Source organism: Chionomys nivalis, chromosome 7 (genome assembly GCF_950005125.1).
Source record: "Chionomys nivalis chromosome 7, mChiNiv1.1, whole genome shotgun sequence".
NCBI classification, from domain to species: Eukaryota; Metazoa; Chordata; class Mammalia; order Rodentia; family Cricetidae; genus Chionomys; species Chionomys nivalis.
The window spans coordinates 43,917,049-43,934,965 of record NC_080092.1 but is presented as its reverse complement, the minus strand read 5'-3'; the positions used below and the strand labels follow the sequence as shown (position 1 = coordinate 43,934,965).

General features: G+C 42.1%; 1 protein-coding gene across 9 annotated transcripts in view; it reads right to left on the bottom strand.

Annotated features, from left to right (window-relative positions):
• Positions 1-17,917, bottom strand: part of Specc1 (sperm antigen with calponin homology and coiled-coil domains 1) — a 267,349-nt gene that overhangs the window by 95,620 nt on the left and 153,812 nt on the right. For all 9 annotated transcript variants that reach the window (XM_057773390.1, XM_057773387.1, XM_057773395.1 and 6 more), the window contains 2 exons: positions 15,392-16,974; positions 3,081-3,288 (listed from right to left, as the gene is read on the bottom strand). In XM_057773390.1, coding sequence (XP_057629373.1) covers positions 3,081-3,288; positions 15,392-16,974 — 1,791 coding nt within the window. The remainder of the gene's footprint in view (positions 1-3,080; positions 3,289-15,391; positions 16,975-17,917) is intronic.

The following is a 17,917-nucleotide window of genomic DNA, read 5'->3' as shown; positions in this document are numbered from 1 at the left end:
TGTCCCCGTCTTCCTGACACAAATATACTTTAATAATACCTTGATATCCCTAGCAGGAGTTTAAAAGCTTCTCAGAAGATGGTCCGTGTTATTTTCAGTCTCAGATATATTATGATATAATCACTAGATGTGCGCCTGAAATTTGCTCTGGACATTAATTATACACTGGTTTTCTTGGTATGTCTGGGCTGACTTTGAAGGATTTAGAGACAATACAACCACATTCTCCACAGTGCTAAATCACAAAGCAAAGCAAAACAGAACTTGTCTCCCTTGACCTTATTCTTTATAAAGAGGGTGCTATGTTTGGAAACACACAGAGGCCAGATATTTAATTGCATTCTCAAGAACGACTATTGAGCCTGGGTGACACTGAACGTCAATGCGCTACAGTCCATGCCAAAGGCAATGGCACTGTCACTCTGACGTTAGCCTATTAATCCAGGCACAGAGCACACCATCAGCTCCTCTCACAGAAACCATGCTTACTCAACTAGAGAATTCTGGGTTATGGTGTTCAAAGGAAACACAGTGCTGGATTTCTGTAAGCTTCTGGTCGCATTTTTCATCATCTGAAATACTGCTCGTATGTTATAGTTCTGCGAGCCAGAGTCCTTGTAAAATTGGTCAGTCCCATAGCATCAGGAACTTCATCTGTCCTGTTTTTTCCCCCAATACCAAACAGGAACTTCTAACATTCTTCTGTAGCTCCCTTACCTATGCAATCTTGCCGTAAGTAACCTTTCTCTTATGCCTATGGGTACACAGTGAGAAGGAGTGAACATTTTCCTGGCCCTGGGCTAGGTTATGAAGAATTCCTCTTGTCTCTGGCATTGCAACACTGCCGGCTACTGACCTTCATTCCATGAACTTATAAGGCTCCTCCCCACCCATCGATGAAGATGTATCACTGTGCATAGCTGCTATCACCCGCTGGAATTACTTACGTTAGGATTGGAGAAGGACCTTCTCCTCTGTCAGGATACACTGGACTCCTGATAGGTTGATAATAAACTTACATTCACCATCACAAAAGCTCAGGCCTGACCAAGATTCTCTAACACACCTATTTCTTTTAGTATTTCAAATATCAAAAACCATGAAAAACAAGTACCAAAGTGTTGTTTGTTTATGGGACAGCATGTAAAAACCACTTGTGGGCTGTTGAGATGGCTCAGTGGGTAAAGGCACCTACCATCAAGCCTGACAACTCTGAGGTTGATCCCTGGGACCCATGTGGTAGAAGGAGAGAATCAATTCCCACAAGCTATCTTCCACACTCAAAATAAATAAAATTTCTAGGAAACAACCTTTCTCAAGACCCAGTAATACCACTTTTGGGTATATATCAAAGGATGCTCAATCGTGCCACAAGGACATGTGCTCAACTATGTTCATAGCAGCTTTGTTTGTCATAGCCAGAACCTGGAAACAACTTAAATGCCCCTCGACTAAAGAATGGATAAGGAAAATGTAGAACATTTACATAATGGAGTACTACACAACAGAAAAAATAACAACATCTTGAATTTTGCAGGAAAATGGATGGAGCTAAAAAACATCATTTTGAGTGAGGTAACCCAGACTCAGAAAGACAATTATCACATGTACTCACTCATAAGTGGTTTTTAAAGATAAAGCAAAGAAAACCAGCCTACAAATCACAAACCCAGACAAAAATGAGGACCCTACGAGAGACTTACATAGATCTAATCTACATGGGTAGTAGAAAAAGACAAGATCTCCTGAGTAAATTGGGAGCATGGGGACCTTGGGAGAGGGTTGAAGGGGAGGGGAGAGGCAGGAAGGAGAGCAGAGAAAAATGTAGAGCTCAATAAAAATCAATAAAATTTTTAAAGAAAAGGCAAAATAAAATTTAAAAAAAAATTTTAAGGAAAAAAAAGATACTTGTACACAGTATCAGAATTTAGATCAGAAAGCAGAAGTCTCCTGAGCTGGGTCTCTGCTGGAAACAGAGATTTTTCTGACTTTTTGGCTGACCTTTCACCTCTCTCTGCATATCCCCAGACCAGGAAGGTGTTTCCAGTACCAGTGGGGGGCGTGGTACGTGTATATTAGTGAGCAGGTGAATTCAGGAATACAGAAACTGTGAGTAATGAGTCTGCTGTGCACACATAGTAGGAAAACTCCTCAGGCAACTAAACAATTAGTAATAATTAGTGCCATACAAAGTTTTATTAATTAAATCTTGTTACAAAAGCAAAGTTCATTAGATGTGATATTTGATAAGGCTGGCTTGAACAAAAGCAAATGATATTTAATTAAAAAAATTTTTAAATGTCTACCCCCACCCTGGGCAGTGGGGGCACACATGCCTTGGGAGGCAGAGGCAGGCAGATCTCTGTGAGTTCAAGACCAACCTGGTCTACAAAGTGAATTTCAGGGCTGCCAGAGTTATTATACAGAAAAAATCCTGTCTCAAAAAACAAAAAAACAAAGCGAGAAAAGGAAAAAAAAGTCTTCCCCTATTCAAAGCAGTGACGCCATAAAGCCATATACAATGCCTCTTCAGAAACCAAGTGCCTAATGTATCTGTGAGAAACCCTACACCTTCCACCAATGGGAAGCATGCTGGACCTGACCACAGGCATGTATTATTTGTTTCCCTCTGAGCAGATGACCTAGCTCTCATGCCTCAGATTCTGAAGACAACACACTGCTGACACAAGGCTGTGAACAATTTATTCTAAATAACACTCTTACACCCTGAAGGTCATCCTCAGTGAAAAAGCCTCTCATGGTGACAGCTGAACTCAAAGCAGGTTTGGTTGTCTAGCGATGGAGGCCTAGGGATGCTGCACAGGTACACCTAACACTTCCAAAATGCACCTGACCTCCTGCAAGAGCTGCGGTCATCTATCATCTGTCACCCAGCTTTTTATTTAATTTCAGAGATTACTGCTTGTCTCATAAGTGCTGTTTGCTTGGGAGATTACAGTGATCAAAAGACAGGCTCCCTGACACCCCAGCCGACACACGTCCTTAGAAGCTCCTCCTGTCACCCACCAAGACAGCATCTGCTACACCGGCTGCACCTCTCCGGGTCTGACTTCACTTACTTTCCAGTTCACTAATGAGCTGATTATTGTGTAACTTGACGGCACGGTGCTGCTCCACCTGATCTTCCAATTCAAATATGGTTTCTTTCATGTCTTTGATTTCTGCGTCACTCTCTGAAGCTTTCTCTTGTAATTTTAGGCTGGTTCTGCTCAGTTGTTCTGCTTGATGATCACAGACCTCCTTCAGGTAAGAGTAATCTTTTTCCATCTAGAGAACAAGGAACATTGTCAGTTTAGCAACACCACCAACATTCATCATCTCCAGAAGACTTGCTGGATGCACTGGCATATGCCACTTCTTGCTGTTCTTCAGTCTACAAACAGGCAACACTATAAATGTTAAGAGAGAGACAACGTATCCAGAGGGCTGGGTACTGTGCCCCTTTTCACAAGCAGGGAGGGAAAAAGTACTCCTATCATATGTAACTCTTTCTTCCCTACCAGGGCAGAACAACGAATCAAGAAAACCTGAGGACACCCTAACCTCACATTTGCTATAGAGCAGCGCCCTCTGGTGGTGAGATTCAACGTCCTGGACGCTTGAGCCACAGATAAACTTCGACCTTAGAACACCCAGTTATGTTTCTTTGGAAGACACCCTACATAAAAACCTGGGTGCACTAGAAACAGAAAGTCATCCAAGCACATTAATTGCATCTTTTCAACTTTAATTAACACACTTAGATGGCAAAAACCAAAATAACAATGCACAGACTTAACAAATTTTGCCATATTTGCTAAATCTTTTAATTCAATAAAACATGCTTTCTTCTATTTCAGCAAGTAACAGGCATTGTTGTAAAGTTAGTGCGTGGTCATTTCTTGAAGGCTTTCCCACACTTATTACATTGTGTTTAAGCCCTTGATAATATATAAACTCATTCTAGGTATTTTGAAACTTTACGCAACTGCTTGTATATGTGTGTTGATTTGCAGTATGTAATTTGTCTTTGTCTTGTACTAGAAAATGTTTATTATGCTATTTATCTTAATTTTAAATGTTAGTATATGTAGATTGATACACGTTACAACAGGTTACTTGTGTGTGGCCTGTGCATTTTCACATGTATGTGGGCACATGTATGGGTGTATGTATACAAGTTTGCATACACGTATAAAGGTCAGAGTTTGACATCAGTATCTTCCTTGACTACTCTCTACCATCGACACTGAGGTAAGATCTCTCCTTGAACCTAGAGCTAGCTAATTCAGCTAGCCTAGCTAGCTGGTTTGCTCTGGGGAGTCCCTGTCTCTATACCCTGAGTACTGAGATTAGGCAGGCTACCATGCCTGCCCCATATTTTACCTGGGAGTCAGGGATCCAAATTCTAGTCCTCATACTTCCATAGAAAGGGCTTTATCATCTACTAAGTCATCACCCCAGCTGTCACTATATTATTTTAATTATTACGTACTGGAAATCCACTGCCTGAAAACACCATTCTGTTATTATAAAAAAAATGCTACATTAAACACTGTCCCCTTTTCCTGTCACAATTTGACATTAATAATAGGCATAAATTTACTGGACAATATAAGCTTGATATGCAATAGATTTCTTCCTTTTTTTTTTTTTTTTTTTTTTTTTTTGGTTTTTCGAGACAGGGTTTCTCTGTGGTTTTGGAGCCTGTCCTGGAACTAGCTCTCGTAGACCAGGCTGGTCTCGAACTCACAGAGATCCGCCTGCCTCTGCCTCCCAAGTGCTGGGATTAAAGGCGTGCGCCACCACCGCCCGGCTAGATTTCTTCCTATTTTTTAAGTCTGGGGTGCAGTCTTCACATCCATTTTTTTTCCAATTGCGGTTCTGGCTGGGGACTCTATAGGAACAGGGACCTGGTCTACCTTATCTACCACAGCACACAGCAAACTTTGAGTCTTGCAGGCTCATGGCTGGACTCCTCAGGCAGAGGCATGTCACCTGGAGCACAGATATACACATGTGACTAGTGGGAAATACTGAGTGTAATATTTATGGAGAATATGATGAGGGAAGTGGTTGAGCATCCTGAATGAGGTCTCTGAGTGCAGCTGAGACTGCTGACCCTCAGAGATTTTAGTTTTCTTTCCCATACATTGATTCATCATGATCATGGGCACCGAAGGGCAGCATGCATGAGGAGGGAACAGAAATGCAGACTGTGGTGAATCTACAAATCAATACTGTTGCAAAAGCAGTCACTTCTTTTTGATATGAAATATATCTTCCAAGTCTAATGAAATAGTCCAGAAAACTTTGTTGTTTTTGTTTGATTTTGAAGTTTTGGGTTTTTTTTTTTTTGGTTATTTATTTATTTATTTAGAGACAGGGTCTCGTCTTCATAGCTACATAGCCCTGGGTGTCCTGGAGCTCATTATTTTGATCAGGTTGGCCTCAAACTTGCAGAGAGCCACCTGCCTCTGCCTCCTGAATGCAGGGATTAAAGGCATGCACTATTATCCCCAGCCAAAAAAACTTTGCTTTTTTTAAAAAAATTTTACCATTTCATCTCATAAGGACACTCACTAGATCAAAAGGAAGTTGTTAATGATGTTCATTTTATAGATTAACAAACATATATAGGGAAATTAGTCAAAAAGAAGAATGTGGGCTGGCGGGATGGTTCAGCAGTTAAGAGCACATAAGAGATAGTTCAGCTGTTATGAACACATACAGTTCTTCCAGAGGACCTCAGTGACTCCCAGAACCCACATTGGGAGTAAAATCCTCCAACCATTCACAGATGCTATAAAGCTATTTATCAAAGAACCTTACGTCCCCTAGCCACCTCTACAACCCTATTTATTATTGCGCCAACATTATCTCTTTCACTAGCCCTAAGCCTATGAATCCCGCTCCCCAACCCCACCCCCTTGTCAACTTAAACCTAGGGATCCTACTTATTTTAGCCACATCAAGCCTTTCAGTATATTCTATCCTATGATCAGGCTGAGCATCCAACTCCAAATACTCAATATTTGGAGCCCTACGAGCAGTAGCACAAACAATTTCATACGAAGTAACAATAGCAATTATTCTTCTATCCGTCCTTTTAATAAATGGTTCTTTCTCAATTCAGTCTCTTATTTATACACAAGAACCACTATGACTCTTAATTCCAGCCTGGCCCTTAGCCATAATATGATATATCTCAACTCTAGCAGAAACCAACTGAGCACCATTCGACCTAACAGAAGGAGAATCAGAGTTAGTTTCAGGGTTCAACGTAGAGTACGCTGCCGGGCCTTTTGCCTTATTTTTCATAGCCGAGTACATAAATATTATTCTAATAAATGCCCTCTCAACAATTGTATTTATAGGCCCATTCCACAACCTAACTAACCCAGAACTATATACTACAAATTTCATATTAAAAACTCTAGTCTTAACTGTCCCTTTCTTATGAATCCGAGCCTCCTACCCACGATTCCGATATGATCAATTAATACACCTCTTATGAAAAAACTTTCTACCACTAACCCTAGCTTTCTGCATATGACACATCTCTATCCCAATCTTCATAGCAAGTATTCCACCTTACACCTAGAAATATGTCTGAAAAAAGTTACTTTGATAGAGTAAATAATAGAGATTTAAATCCTCTTATTTCTAGAACAATAGGAATTGAACCTATACTTGAGAATCCAAAATTCTCCGTGCTACCCATTACATCCCATTCTAAAAGTAACTAACTCCAGCTCCAAGGAATGTGATGTCCTCTTCTGGCCTCCAGAGGCACATTCACATAAGCAGCACGTCCACACTCACAAGCACGCAAACAAACTATTTTAGAAAATTCAGCATGCCAAGCAGCAGAGAACAAAGCTCTGTGTTTTTATGACCACTGGAGTTCTAAGATGCCTCTTTTTGTGATACTGGCCTCCTCCTGCCCTGCAATGCAAACCTTTGAATTTAGTTTTTCTAACTTGGGAGTTACACAATCAGATAGAAACCACTTCCAAGCACTCCAAGCTTCTTTCATCTCCAGTCAGATTCAAACAAACAGATTACCTCAGAGAGAGGACATCAAGAGTCCCTCCTGATTCACCACCAACAACCAAACCCGGGAAGCAACCTAGTCAGCTGTGATCAGACCAGGCTGGAGTCCTAGGAAGTGTCATCACCCCTTCCAGGCTTGTGACAGTGAACTGGGGAAAAACACTGCTACAGGTCAGTTTCCCTGGAAGTACCTGGAGAAAGGCATGCGCACACAGGAAAGTTTTTGAGGCGTGCTCCCAATGCTCACTGTGGGAAAGACATGGAAGCAGGACTGGCAGAAGTGGCTGTCTCACAAGGGCATCCACTGACCCCTCAGGAAGAGGGCTACACCCAGCATTCCCTTTGTACTGCCTCAGCTGCAAAGGCCGTGGTCTTTATTTTCTCAGTGCATTAGCCATGAGAAGCACCACCCACGGAGGGCCATCTTGGAAGGGGCTCTAGTTGGGTGCTGTCAGCTGCCATATTGATCCCCAACAGCTGGAGAAAAAAAGTACTTTGGTAGCGGGAGTCCTGGGTGCAGATGTTTAGGGTTATATTGCCATAAACATTATCTGGAGTCTTTCCTGCAGGAGATGTGTGAATAACTGGCTGTGACGGCTTTAGCACTAGGTGAATGTGGACTACAAGGAATAATGATTTCTGTAAGGTGAATCTATAGTCTTTAGTTTATTATGGTGAAAAACAGCACAAAGGACATCAAGATGGAGATCAACTATGAACCAAGGCCTTATCATAACACAAACTACCCCCAAGACAGAGAATGCTGAATAAACTGAATAAGAAAACAAATGTATAGCCAATACAACAATATCACCAAGGCATAAGGAAGCAAAAGTCCAGTACATTAAAAGTAAAAAACACGATGTGAGGTGAAAATGGATTCTGAACATTTTAGTTTACAGCCTTAGTTTCTGATGGCAAAGGCAGCATCTTGGAAAATCAGGCCCGGCCTTTGAGAAACCATTTTATCTTCTACTCATATAGTCATACACCAGGAACAGAGACCAGGGTGGGCATAGAGCTAGGTCACTGCCATAAATTCTGAATGAATTTTAGCAACACTGAATTTGTTCAGTCAGGAAGGAAGACAGGGAGTGGTGCTGCCCAGAGGAGAAGCCTGGCTTGTGAAACCCCTGCTTCTGTTGTCAAGACAGCAGCGTGGAGGCTTTGTTTCCACAGGGCTGGTGATGAACCCAGGGCCTTGTGCATGCCAGGCCAATACCCTACCACTGTGTATAACATGCCCAGCCAGAGTTGGTCATTTTACTAGACTTGGTTATTATACTGTCCCTTAAATAATTTTGAATACTAAAAAATAATTAAGAATGGAGATCAGCTAAAGATGTTAAGATTCCTCCCTACCCTTTTCTTTAAAAATTATTTTATGTGTATGGATATTTTGGCTATATGTGTTTCTACACATCACGAACATGCCTGGTGCCTGCAGAGATCAAAAAAGGGTATCAGATCTTCTGGAACTAAAGTTACAGACAGCTGTAAGGACCATGTGGGTGCTGGGAATTGAACTCAGGTCTTCTGGAAGAGCAGCCAGCGCTCCTAACTGCTGAGCCTTTTCTCTAGTCCTTGCCTCCCCTTTTCAATGGTGCCTCCTCCCACAGAGTTAGACGTTATAAACCTAAGAATGTGCATCAGGACATTATCATTACACACATTTTTACTGTTTCTAAAGGGAAGGAGGGGCGAAGGCGGTCATGACCTAGGAGGCACGTGGCCTAGAAGTTGAGCAGTCATCGATGTCATGTCAGTGACTGTACCACAGGAGTTGAGCAAAGCCTTGGTGAGGTCTGAATGTTGTTCCTGCTCCCAGGAACTCTCCTCACGCTTCTCTGGATTCTATGTGTCCTCTCAGGAAACAGCACAACCACGCTTCCAGCCACCCAGGCCTGGGTCTGTGCAGGGAGTGAAATGCTTCTTTCTGCAATCCCCAATAACAAGTCAGTACTCACCAAACCCTACTATGTCAAACTCCTAATCTAAGTGTCTCTCCATTCCCTGCCCTCCTATTCCCATCTGGTCAGCCCTTGGCTTTCTCATCTATGGCCAGCTAAATCTTTCTCAACTGTAAATGTGGTTCTATAATTATTTTTAAAGATTCCTCAGACCAGGCCAACAAGACGTGGGTGAAGTCACCTGCCACCGACCCTGACCTGAGTTTTCTTCAGAAGCTCCACAGAAGAAATAAACCCTGACCTCCACACGTAAATTGTGGCGCATGCACCCAAAGCAAAATAAATAAATTAAAAATGTAAAAAAAAAACCAAAAAACCAAAAAATCCAAATAAACAAAGACTCAAACTAAATTTTTTTTTTTTTTTTTTTTTTTTGGTTTTTCGAGACAGGGTTTCTCTGTGGTTTTGGAGCCTGTCCTGGAACTAGCTCTGTAGACCAGGCTGGTCTCGAACTCACAGAGATCCACCTGCCTCTGTCTCCCAAGTGCTGGGATTAAAGGCGTGCGCCACCACCGCCCGGCTCAAACTAAAATATTAAACAACAAGACAAGCTGGATTTCATAAAATTAAAATGGCAAAGTATGGCCCTCCAGAGACATTATATAAAACAGTAACAAATGACCCTAATTATTGAATAATAAACAAAGTGGAGTGTATCTGTACAATGCAGTATTGGCCAGGAGAGAAAAAGAGAAGTTCTGATACACGCCACACATGGATTTACCTTGACAACACCATGCTAAGTGAAGAAAGGCAAAGGCAAAAGGCTGCATCATGAATGGTTCTTGAAATGCCTGGCAGAGTCAAAGCAGATTACAGACAGCCAGGGGTTAGGGGGGCATGACTTGGGAAGTTAGCTGTTACTAGGTTCCTAGTTTCTTCATGGGTGACAAGAGCCATCAATCAGACTATTGTGGTGGCTGCACAACCACATGAACATATTAAAAAGCACTGATCTGTTCACTTTTTGAATCAAAGCTTGATAAACTTTTTTTAATCCCTTCCTTTCCTCTCTTTTCCCTTTTTCATCCTCCCCCACCTTTAAGACAGAATCAGTATGTAGCTGAGACTGGCCTCAAATACATAATCTTCCTGGCTCAACCAACTAAGCACTTTCTTCAAGACTGATATTATTACTATTACTATTACTATTATTATTATTATTATTATTTATACAGTGTCCTGCCTGTATGTATTCTTGCCGGCCAGAAGAGGGCACCAGATCTCATTACAGTGCTTGTGAGTCACCATGTAGAAGCTAGGAATTGAACTCAGGACCTCTGGAAGAGCAGTTAGTGCTCTTAACCACTGAGCCATCTCTCCAGTCCCAAAACTCCATTTTGGGGAGGGGGGATGTTTAAGACAGGGCTTCTCTGTCTAACAGCCTTGGCTGTGCTGGAACTCACTCTGTAGACCAGGTTGGCCTTGAACTAACAGAGATCCACCTGCCTCAGCCTCCCCAGTGCTAGGGGGATTAAATGCATGCGCTGCTATCACCACGCCATGTTTTTTTTTCTTTGCTGTAAATTTCCCCCACCTTATCAAAACAGGGTAAAATTCTCTTAGTATTAAGGCTTTGCTTTCTCTGAACCAAAGGCTCTTGGTTTTAACACCAGTATATAAGTTGTGAGATCTGATCTGAACAAGATTCTGTCTTGTCTTTCATTTCTTTCTTCCTTCCTTTCCTTTCCTTTTTGTGTGAGACAGGGCTTCTATGTAGCCCTGGTTGTCCTAGAACTCACTCTTGTAGATCAGGCTAGTCTTGGACTCAGAGATCCCTCTGCCTCCCAAGAGCTGGAATTAAAGGCATGTGCTGCCACCACCTGGCTGTCTTTCATTTCAAGAAGCAGTGCAAGTTCATGATTAAGGGTATGTGTAATACGTACAGTCTGGCCTAGCTTTGAACCCTGACTTCAGCAATGAACAAGTTAGGCTACTAATTGTTTTCTGCCTTGGCCTGCACAGTTGTAAAGCAACAGATAGGGACTGATGAGATGGCTCAGGGATGAAGAGCACTGAGGCTCTTCTATATCACCTGAGCTTGGTTCCCAGCACCCACTTCAGGCAGCTCATAACAGTCTCAACCCAGCTCCAGTCCTTCTGCTGCAGTCTACTGAAAACAGAGGTAGCAATATTATATTCTTATTGACCTTAAATCTGGTAGGGATTTTGTTGTTACTGTTGTTAGTTTTGTTTGTAATGCTATTCTGCCTAGGAAGGGGTTATACTAGTATATTTACACTTCTGCCATTAAAGAAATTGACAGATTGGAGAGATGGTTCAGCAGTTATAAACACTGTCTGTTCTTCAAGAGGGACTGAGTTTAATTCTCAGAAACCACATGGTACTCACAACCATCTATAATGAGATCTGATGTCCTCTTCTAGCATGCAGGCATACATACAGGCAGAACACTGTATACATAATAAATAAACCTTTTTTAAGGCTACAGAAAATGCAGAGATGAAGCTAGAAATTTTAATTTTGCCTTTGAGAACTAATAGTCAGCTGCAAAAAGCAGGGTTGTATCTAGGAAAGATGTGGACAGTAGGTGCTGCCCCCAAACGTAGAACAGAGAGGTGGAGGCACCACTGCTCTCGCTGATGAGTTCTGAGGTCAAGTTCAAGGAAGAGAATGGTGCTGTGTGTGATCTTACCTCACTAGAGATAATAACACACCTAAGAAAAATACATCACATGGAAAGGAGGTTAGAGAAGGAAACTGAGGTAAGGGGTAGCCAAGGCCTGTCCCCAGGGAGAGGTAGCACACTCTCTAGTGGAACCACATGCAATAAAGGGCAGAGCCTCAAAGAGGATTTGGCTCCCACTGACAAACCATCCTTCCTTAATCTACCACTTCTCAGGGGGCTTTAAGATGAGAGGCCTGCTGGGGAACCAGGCACAAATGCCAAAAGGCATGTGATGAGGGATGCAGACATGCTGGCTGTACAATTTAATCTTCATGAGCTTTGTCTCATATCTTGTTTTCCTTTGGGAATGGGTTCCTTCAGTATCATTACTGGAATCCCTGGTTGTTATGAATTAGTTGATATTCTGCAGTGGGGATACACTGAGCCATCAGTCCGTGCTACAGTTTGGATATGGTATGTCTTCACTCAGACTCATGTTGAAATTTTATTTCCAGTGGTGTTGGTATTAGAAGGAGTTATGGATAATTTTAACGGTCAACTTGCCTAGATTTGGAATCACCATGGAAACACATCTGGTGTGTGTCTAGGAAGACGTTTCCAGAAAGGTTTAACTGAAGAGGGAAGACCTACTCTCAATACAGATGGCGCCAGCTCCTGTGCTGGGGTCTAGGACTAAGTACAGGGAAACCAAGATGAGTGACAGCATTCAGCCCTCTCTGCTTACGGGCTCCAGGGTGAGGGGCGTTCTTCCGTTCCGTTCCTAAGTGTTTACTATGTATTTTCACAATCACGAGAAAAGTAATGAATAGCGGGGGTAAGGCCTTTTAGGAGTGATCAGAAGGGGTACTACCCTCATGAGTGTGCGTGTGCAGTCTCATGGGATCTCTCTTGCTCAGGAGACTGTTATAAACGGAAGGTGGCAGCTTTGCTCACTATCTCACCCGTGCTTTCTCACACAAGCTAATTTCTTCTTCCCATTCTGTGAGTAGAAGCCACATGGAGCCCTCACCAGACACAGCTGCTTGACTTTAGGCTTCCAGCATCTTGAACTAACAGCTCAAACAATCCTTTCTTTTCTGAATTACTGAGTGTCAAGTATCTGGTAAAGCAACAAAAGTTTAAGAGGTCTTGGATTTGCTTTTTCGGTGCTGATGTAACGCAGATGTATTATAGCTCATATAGATCTGTACTCTCTGTACACAAGGCAGTGCAATATCACAAACCAGGAGTCCTAATACCTATAAAAGGAACCTTGTGTAAGTAGTGTTACATCTTGAGTATGTTTTCCCCTTAGACTCTTAACTAAACACTGGCTAGACTCCTACAGTCAGTACATAATAATTCTAGCTGGCAGAAAATCAGTAAATATATGAGCTATGTGAATTACAGTTTAATTATTTAAAAACAGCTTTAAGTTTGCATTTGTGTGTTGTGCTCTACAGAAAACATACACTTTCCATGTCCTCCAAATAGATTAAATTTATACAAGATTTTACTGCCTTTACTTTGGCTAAGCTATACGAAAGAGCAAAATTATAACTTTAAATCAAAACAGGGTAGGGTAAAGCTAAAGAATTTTACTCAAGAAATCAGAATGGAAAACATATATAAAAATTATTTTAAACAAGTTGGGCAGTGGTGGTGCAGGCTTTTAATCACAGCGCAGGAGACAGAAGCAGGCGGATCTCTGAGTTCAAGGCCAGCCTCGCCTACAGAGTGAGTTCCAGGACAGCCAGAGGGACACAGAGAGACTCTATTGGGGTGGGGGTGGGGGACAAGTTATAAGTGGAACTTCTATACTAATCTAACTGGCTCACTGTATTCGTGGATTGTACTACATGTGCTCTGTTCTTTTACACAGAAAGATGAAATATTATAATCCTGTCAATATAGATTTGTATGCATACCCTGGTATATATCAACTGAGAAAAATGTCTAAAAGATATACAGCAAAATGTTGGCAGATTTCTCTCCAGGTGGTAGGACTAAAGGCAGTGCCTATTTTCTTTCTATACTTTTCTGTAGTTTACTAAATCTTCTGTAATGAATTTAATCATTTGTTTAGAAAAAGAAGCTATTTAAGATGTCAAATTACTTAATATTTACATTTACTGTAATGATAATCAAATTGCCAGAGACAGAAGAGAAAGAGATTAAGGAAAGACTTCAAGACGGTCCACGGGGAGCTGGCAATAGCTCAGCAGTTTAGAGCACTTGAGAGGACACAGGTACTATTCCCAGCATCCACATGGAAGTTCACAACCGCAGTTCCAGGGTATCTGATGTCTTCTTCTGGCATCTGTGGGTATACGTGATCCACATATAGGCAAAACACTCATATAAATAAAATAAATATAAAAAAATGTTTAAAAAAAGGTCCATCTGGGAGAGTAAACATTTTACAGAATAGGTAATGACTGATCTTTAAACAACGAAAGAGAAATTCTTACTTTACAAGTGACTTAATGCAAAATTTCATTTGTCAACATATAATTCAAACGAGCACCAGGCTCATAACCACTAATGCTCCCTTCTGTTCCTTCAATAAAATACCTGTGGATTTACAACAAAGACACAACCTACACGACCTACCACCAAAACCGTAAGACAGCTGTACAGAACTGGGTTGCAACTGACTGACCCTAAAACAGACAGACAACAGCGAAAATCTCCCCAGGAGCTCACAACATAAACTGCTTTCGGAACACCAGCAGCCAAGAAATAAGGTGGGAAGATGCTTTCCCCCCTCTCTCCACCGCAAGTCATGGCCCCAGAGCTAGAAAGACAGAACAAGGAGACAGCACTATGAGGCAGACAACCGCCACAGTCACCATCGAGAAATCTTGTATCATCACATTCCAGCCAAATCAAAGAAGGATTTTAAAAATGAAAGCCAGGACCAATTATTTCATCTTGGGTCCTTGGCTAAAATAATTTCAGGAAATGATTAACAGATTTGAATGACATAATTTAGTACCAAGTTTTGGCAAGGACTCAAGGAAGCAAGTACTCTCATGAACTGGTGGGAACAAATTGGCATATTATTTCTGGCAGGCAATCTGGCTAAATGTGTTGAAATCTTTAAAATGTTTATACTCTTTGACTCACTAAGTCAACGTCTAGGAATTTTTCCTGAAGAAATAATCAGAGATATAAAAAATTACTTTTAATATTCCAAGACCAGAAAGGACATAAACAACAAATAATACACACATGGCAATAAAAGTGGACTAGTGAATATAAAAGTTACTTGATAAATCCAAGCTGGCATTTAAAACAACATTTAAAAGAGTCAATGCTGAGAATATGCTCAGAAAGCATTAAATGCGTCAAAAAGGCAATCAATGTATACAGGATGGTTCTAAATTTTATTTTATCCTATTTTCATGTGGTGCTACGAATCAAATCTAAAGCCTCAAGGATGTTATGAAAGCATCTTCCAACTAGATGTATCCCACCCCTGATATTCTTCATAACTACATCATACCATCTGAAATAATTCACTATATTTCCATTAAACTTTGAACTATCTGTACAGAAATCTGAGTGTTTTTATTTTGGAGTCCCCAGTGCCAATCTGCCTACATTCTAATAGATCTTCGAACTAGAAAGCTGGATTCACAAGGACAGCTGAACAACTGATTCTCTTCGCTCCATGATTTTAAGGTCTTGAAGAGAAATGTCAACAAATACTAGTTGAGAGCCCTCTCCTTACCTTTGCTAGGAGGCTGGAAATGTGTTTAATTTCACCATTCGCCTTTAGCAATTCTTGTCTGAGCTCTGTGCAAGACAGTTGCAATTGATCTTTCTCAGCTCGAGCCACTTTCAGCATTTCTTGAACCTCAAAGTTCTCTGCCGTCTGCCCCATGGTACTGCTGGCCTCCATGGCCTTTTGCTTATCAGTCTCCAAATGAGCTTTCAAGGACCCATTCTCTATTTTCAAGCCTTCCAAGGTAACCCTACACTCCTCCAAAGTTTTGGCCATCACACTATTATTACATCGTTCGTGTTCTAGGAACCCATTCAGTTTTTCATTTTCCTCCTTCAGGTGCTTGATCATGTCTATAGCTCCTTGGTTTTCTTCCTCAACCTTCCGTAGGCTGCAGGTCAGCTGCTGCTGAATGTTAAGCAGCTTCTCTCTTTCAAAGCGGCTCTTCTCCAGAATATCTGTGCACTTCTGCTCCAGCTCAAGGATTTTTCCTCCTTGGGCACTAGGCTCCTCATTCTTCACTCGCTCTTGTAAAAGGTTGATCAGTTTCTCGTTTTCCTGACTCAGCTGTTCTGCCCTCTCTCGGTGCTGGTGGAAAGAGGTCTCTAAAATGGACTTCTCATCCACCAGCTTCTCGTTCTCGGCTGTCAGTTCCTGCACCATCTGCTGCTGGTCTGATAACTCCTGCAGAGTAGCCTGCAGCTCTTCAGCAGTGCTGTGCTGATTCTCCTCCATCTTCTGTATCTTCTCAGTCAGAGATGCCAAGGACAACTCGCTTGCATTGTTTGGGGAGCTCCCAATAGGGGAGCACTTGGAGCCCTTAAAAGAGTTGCTGGTGGCCGACAGGGGCCGAGATGGGGTGTCTGCAGTGATATGCTCAAAATCTGAGGCATCTGGTGACAGAGAGGCTTTAGTGACATCACTGCTGGAAGACCCCGATGTCCGCAATGTACTTCCATGTGTGCTTCTTCTATACTCGTCCACTTCACTGGACAACTCATTTCCAACTGGGCTTCCGAAGCTGGACTCTTGGGTTATGGATGTCGGGCAGCTGCTGTCACCAGTGTGACTTGCCGCCCCTTCTGAATTTGGTGACTGTTCAAGGTAAGTCAGTTTCTCCTTCAAGGCCCTGTTTTCTTCCTCTAGGTCAGCAAGTTCTTTCTGAAAGGTCTTGTTCTTCTCCTCCAGCGTTCTTACCAAAGGTTCTGCATCACCTACTGGGGATGATGTTCCCTCTGCGCTTGGGTCTGATGCATTGGTATCCTCGGTGCTTAGGGCCCACCTTTCTTTACACTTTTTTAGTTCACTTCGAAGCCGGTTGATTTCACTGTCTTTGGTTTTGGCTTCTGCCAGAAGTTCCCGAACCTGGGACTCAAGTACAGACTTCTCTGTGCCTTCATGGTCTTGCTTAGGTTTTGCAGAGGTGGGTCTCAGGTGCTTGGTAGGAGTGGGGGTGCAGGAAGAAGTTGGACTAGAGCCCAACTTCTTTGAGCTGGAGGGACCCCGTGGCACAGATCTCTCTCTTGAGATAGTTACTGAGAGTTCCCGTGGAGCTGGGATGCCTGTCCGTTTGGTTGTTGGAACAGCCCCTAGAAACAAAAGATGAAGAAAAGAAAAGCAAGCATTTTAATAATGAAACTCAAATGTCTTCAAAACAGGCATAGAGGATGGTATGGCTTTCACCACCCATCCAATTCTTCTCCTCCGGGGTTACTCTGTTTTGAGAAGGGCTTCTGTACTCTTCCCATGGGCTTGGGTATTAAGGAAAGCAGACTCAGCCTGAGCAATCCAGAACAGTCTTATCCCCACCACAGTTGGTGATTCAAGGCAGAGACACATAGCTCAATTAAGATCTATGGACACAACCAGGAATTCAAAGCTGCCATACTAGGTGGGGACTCAGAGCAGAGAACTGATTAACCATCTTCTTGCAACAGATGGTAATTAACAAAGAGATTCACACTTGGACAACGTGCAGAGCATGAGGAACTCTGGAGCACTCAGCCCAAATGGGATGTTTTTACCAAAGCCCTCCCCTTAAGGATAAGGGATCTATGTGGAAGAGTAAAAATTTTACGAGCCAGAGGTGGTGGATGACTCCCAGGAAACAGTACTTCCAGCTCTAACAGGACTGACAGACATGTGAACTCACACAGACTGACAGCACACATACCACACAGATTCAAACCAGACACAATCCCAGCACTGAGAGGAGAGGTAGGCACAAAGTCCCACTCCTAACCAAGAAACTATTTGCAATTAATATGTGCTGGGAAAGAGCAAATTAGTTTTCATCAATGCAATGTCACTGGGCATATCAATCACTCTCCAGGACAGGCCACATGACCACAAACTCCATGCTTTTTTTCATGCACATTTTTTTCTCTTATTGATTTTTTGTTTGTTTGCTTATCTGTTATGATTTCCATTTTTGTTGTAGGGGTTTTTTTTTTAGAGGGATCTGGGAGGAGCTAGGGAGAGGAAAGCATATGATCAAAATATACTGTATGAAAAAATCTTGTATAAAAATTT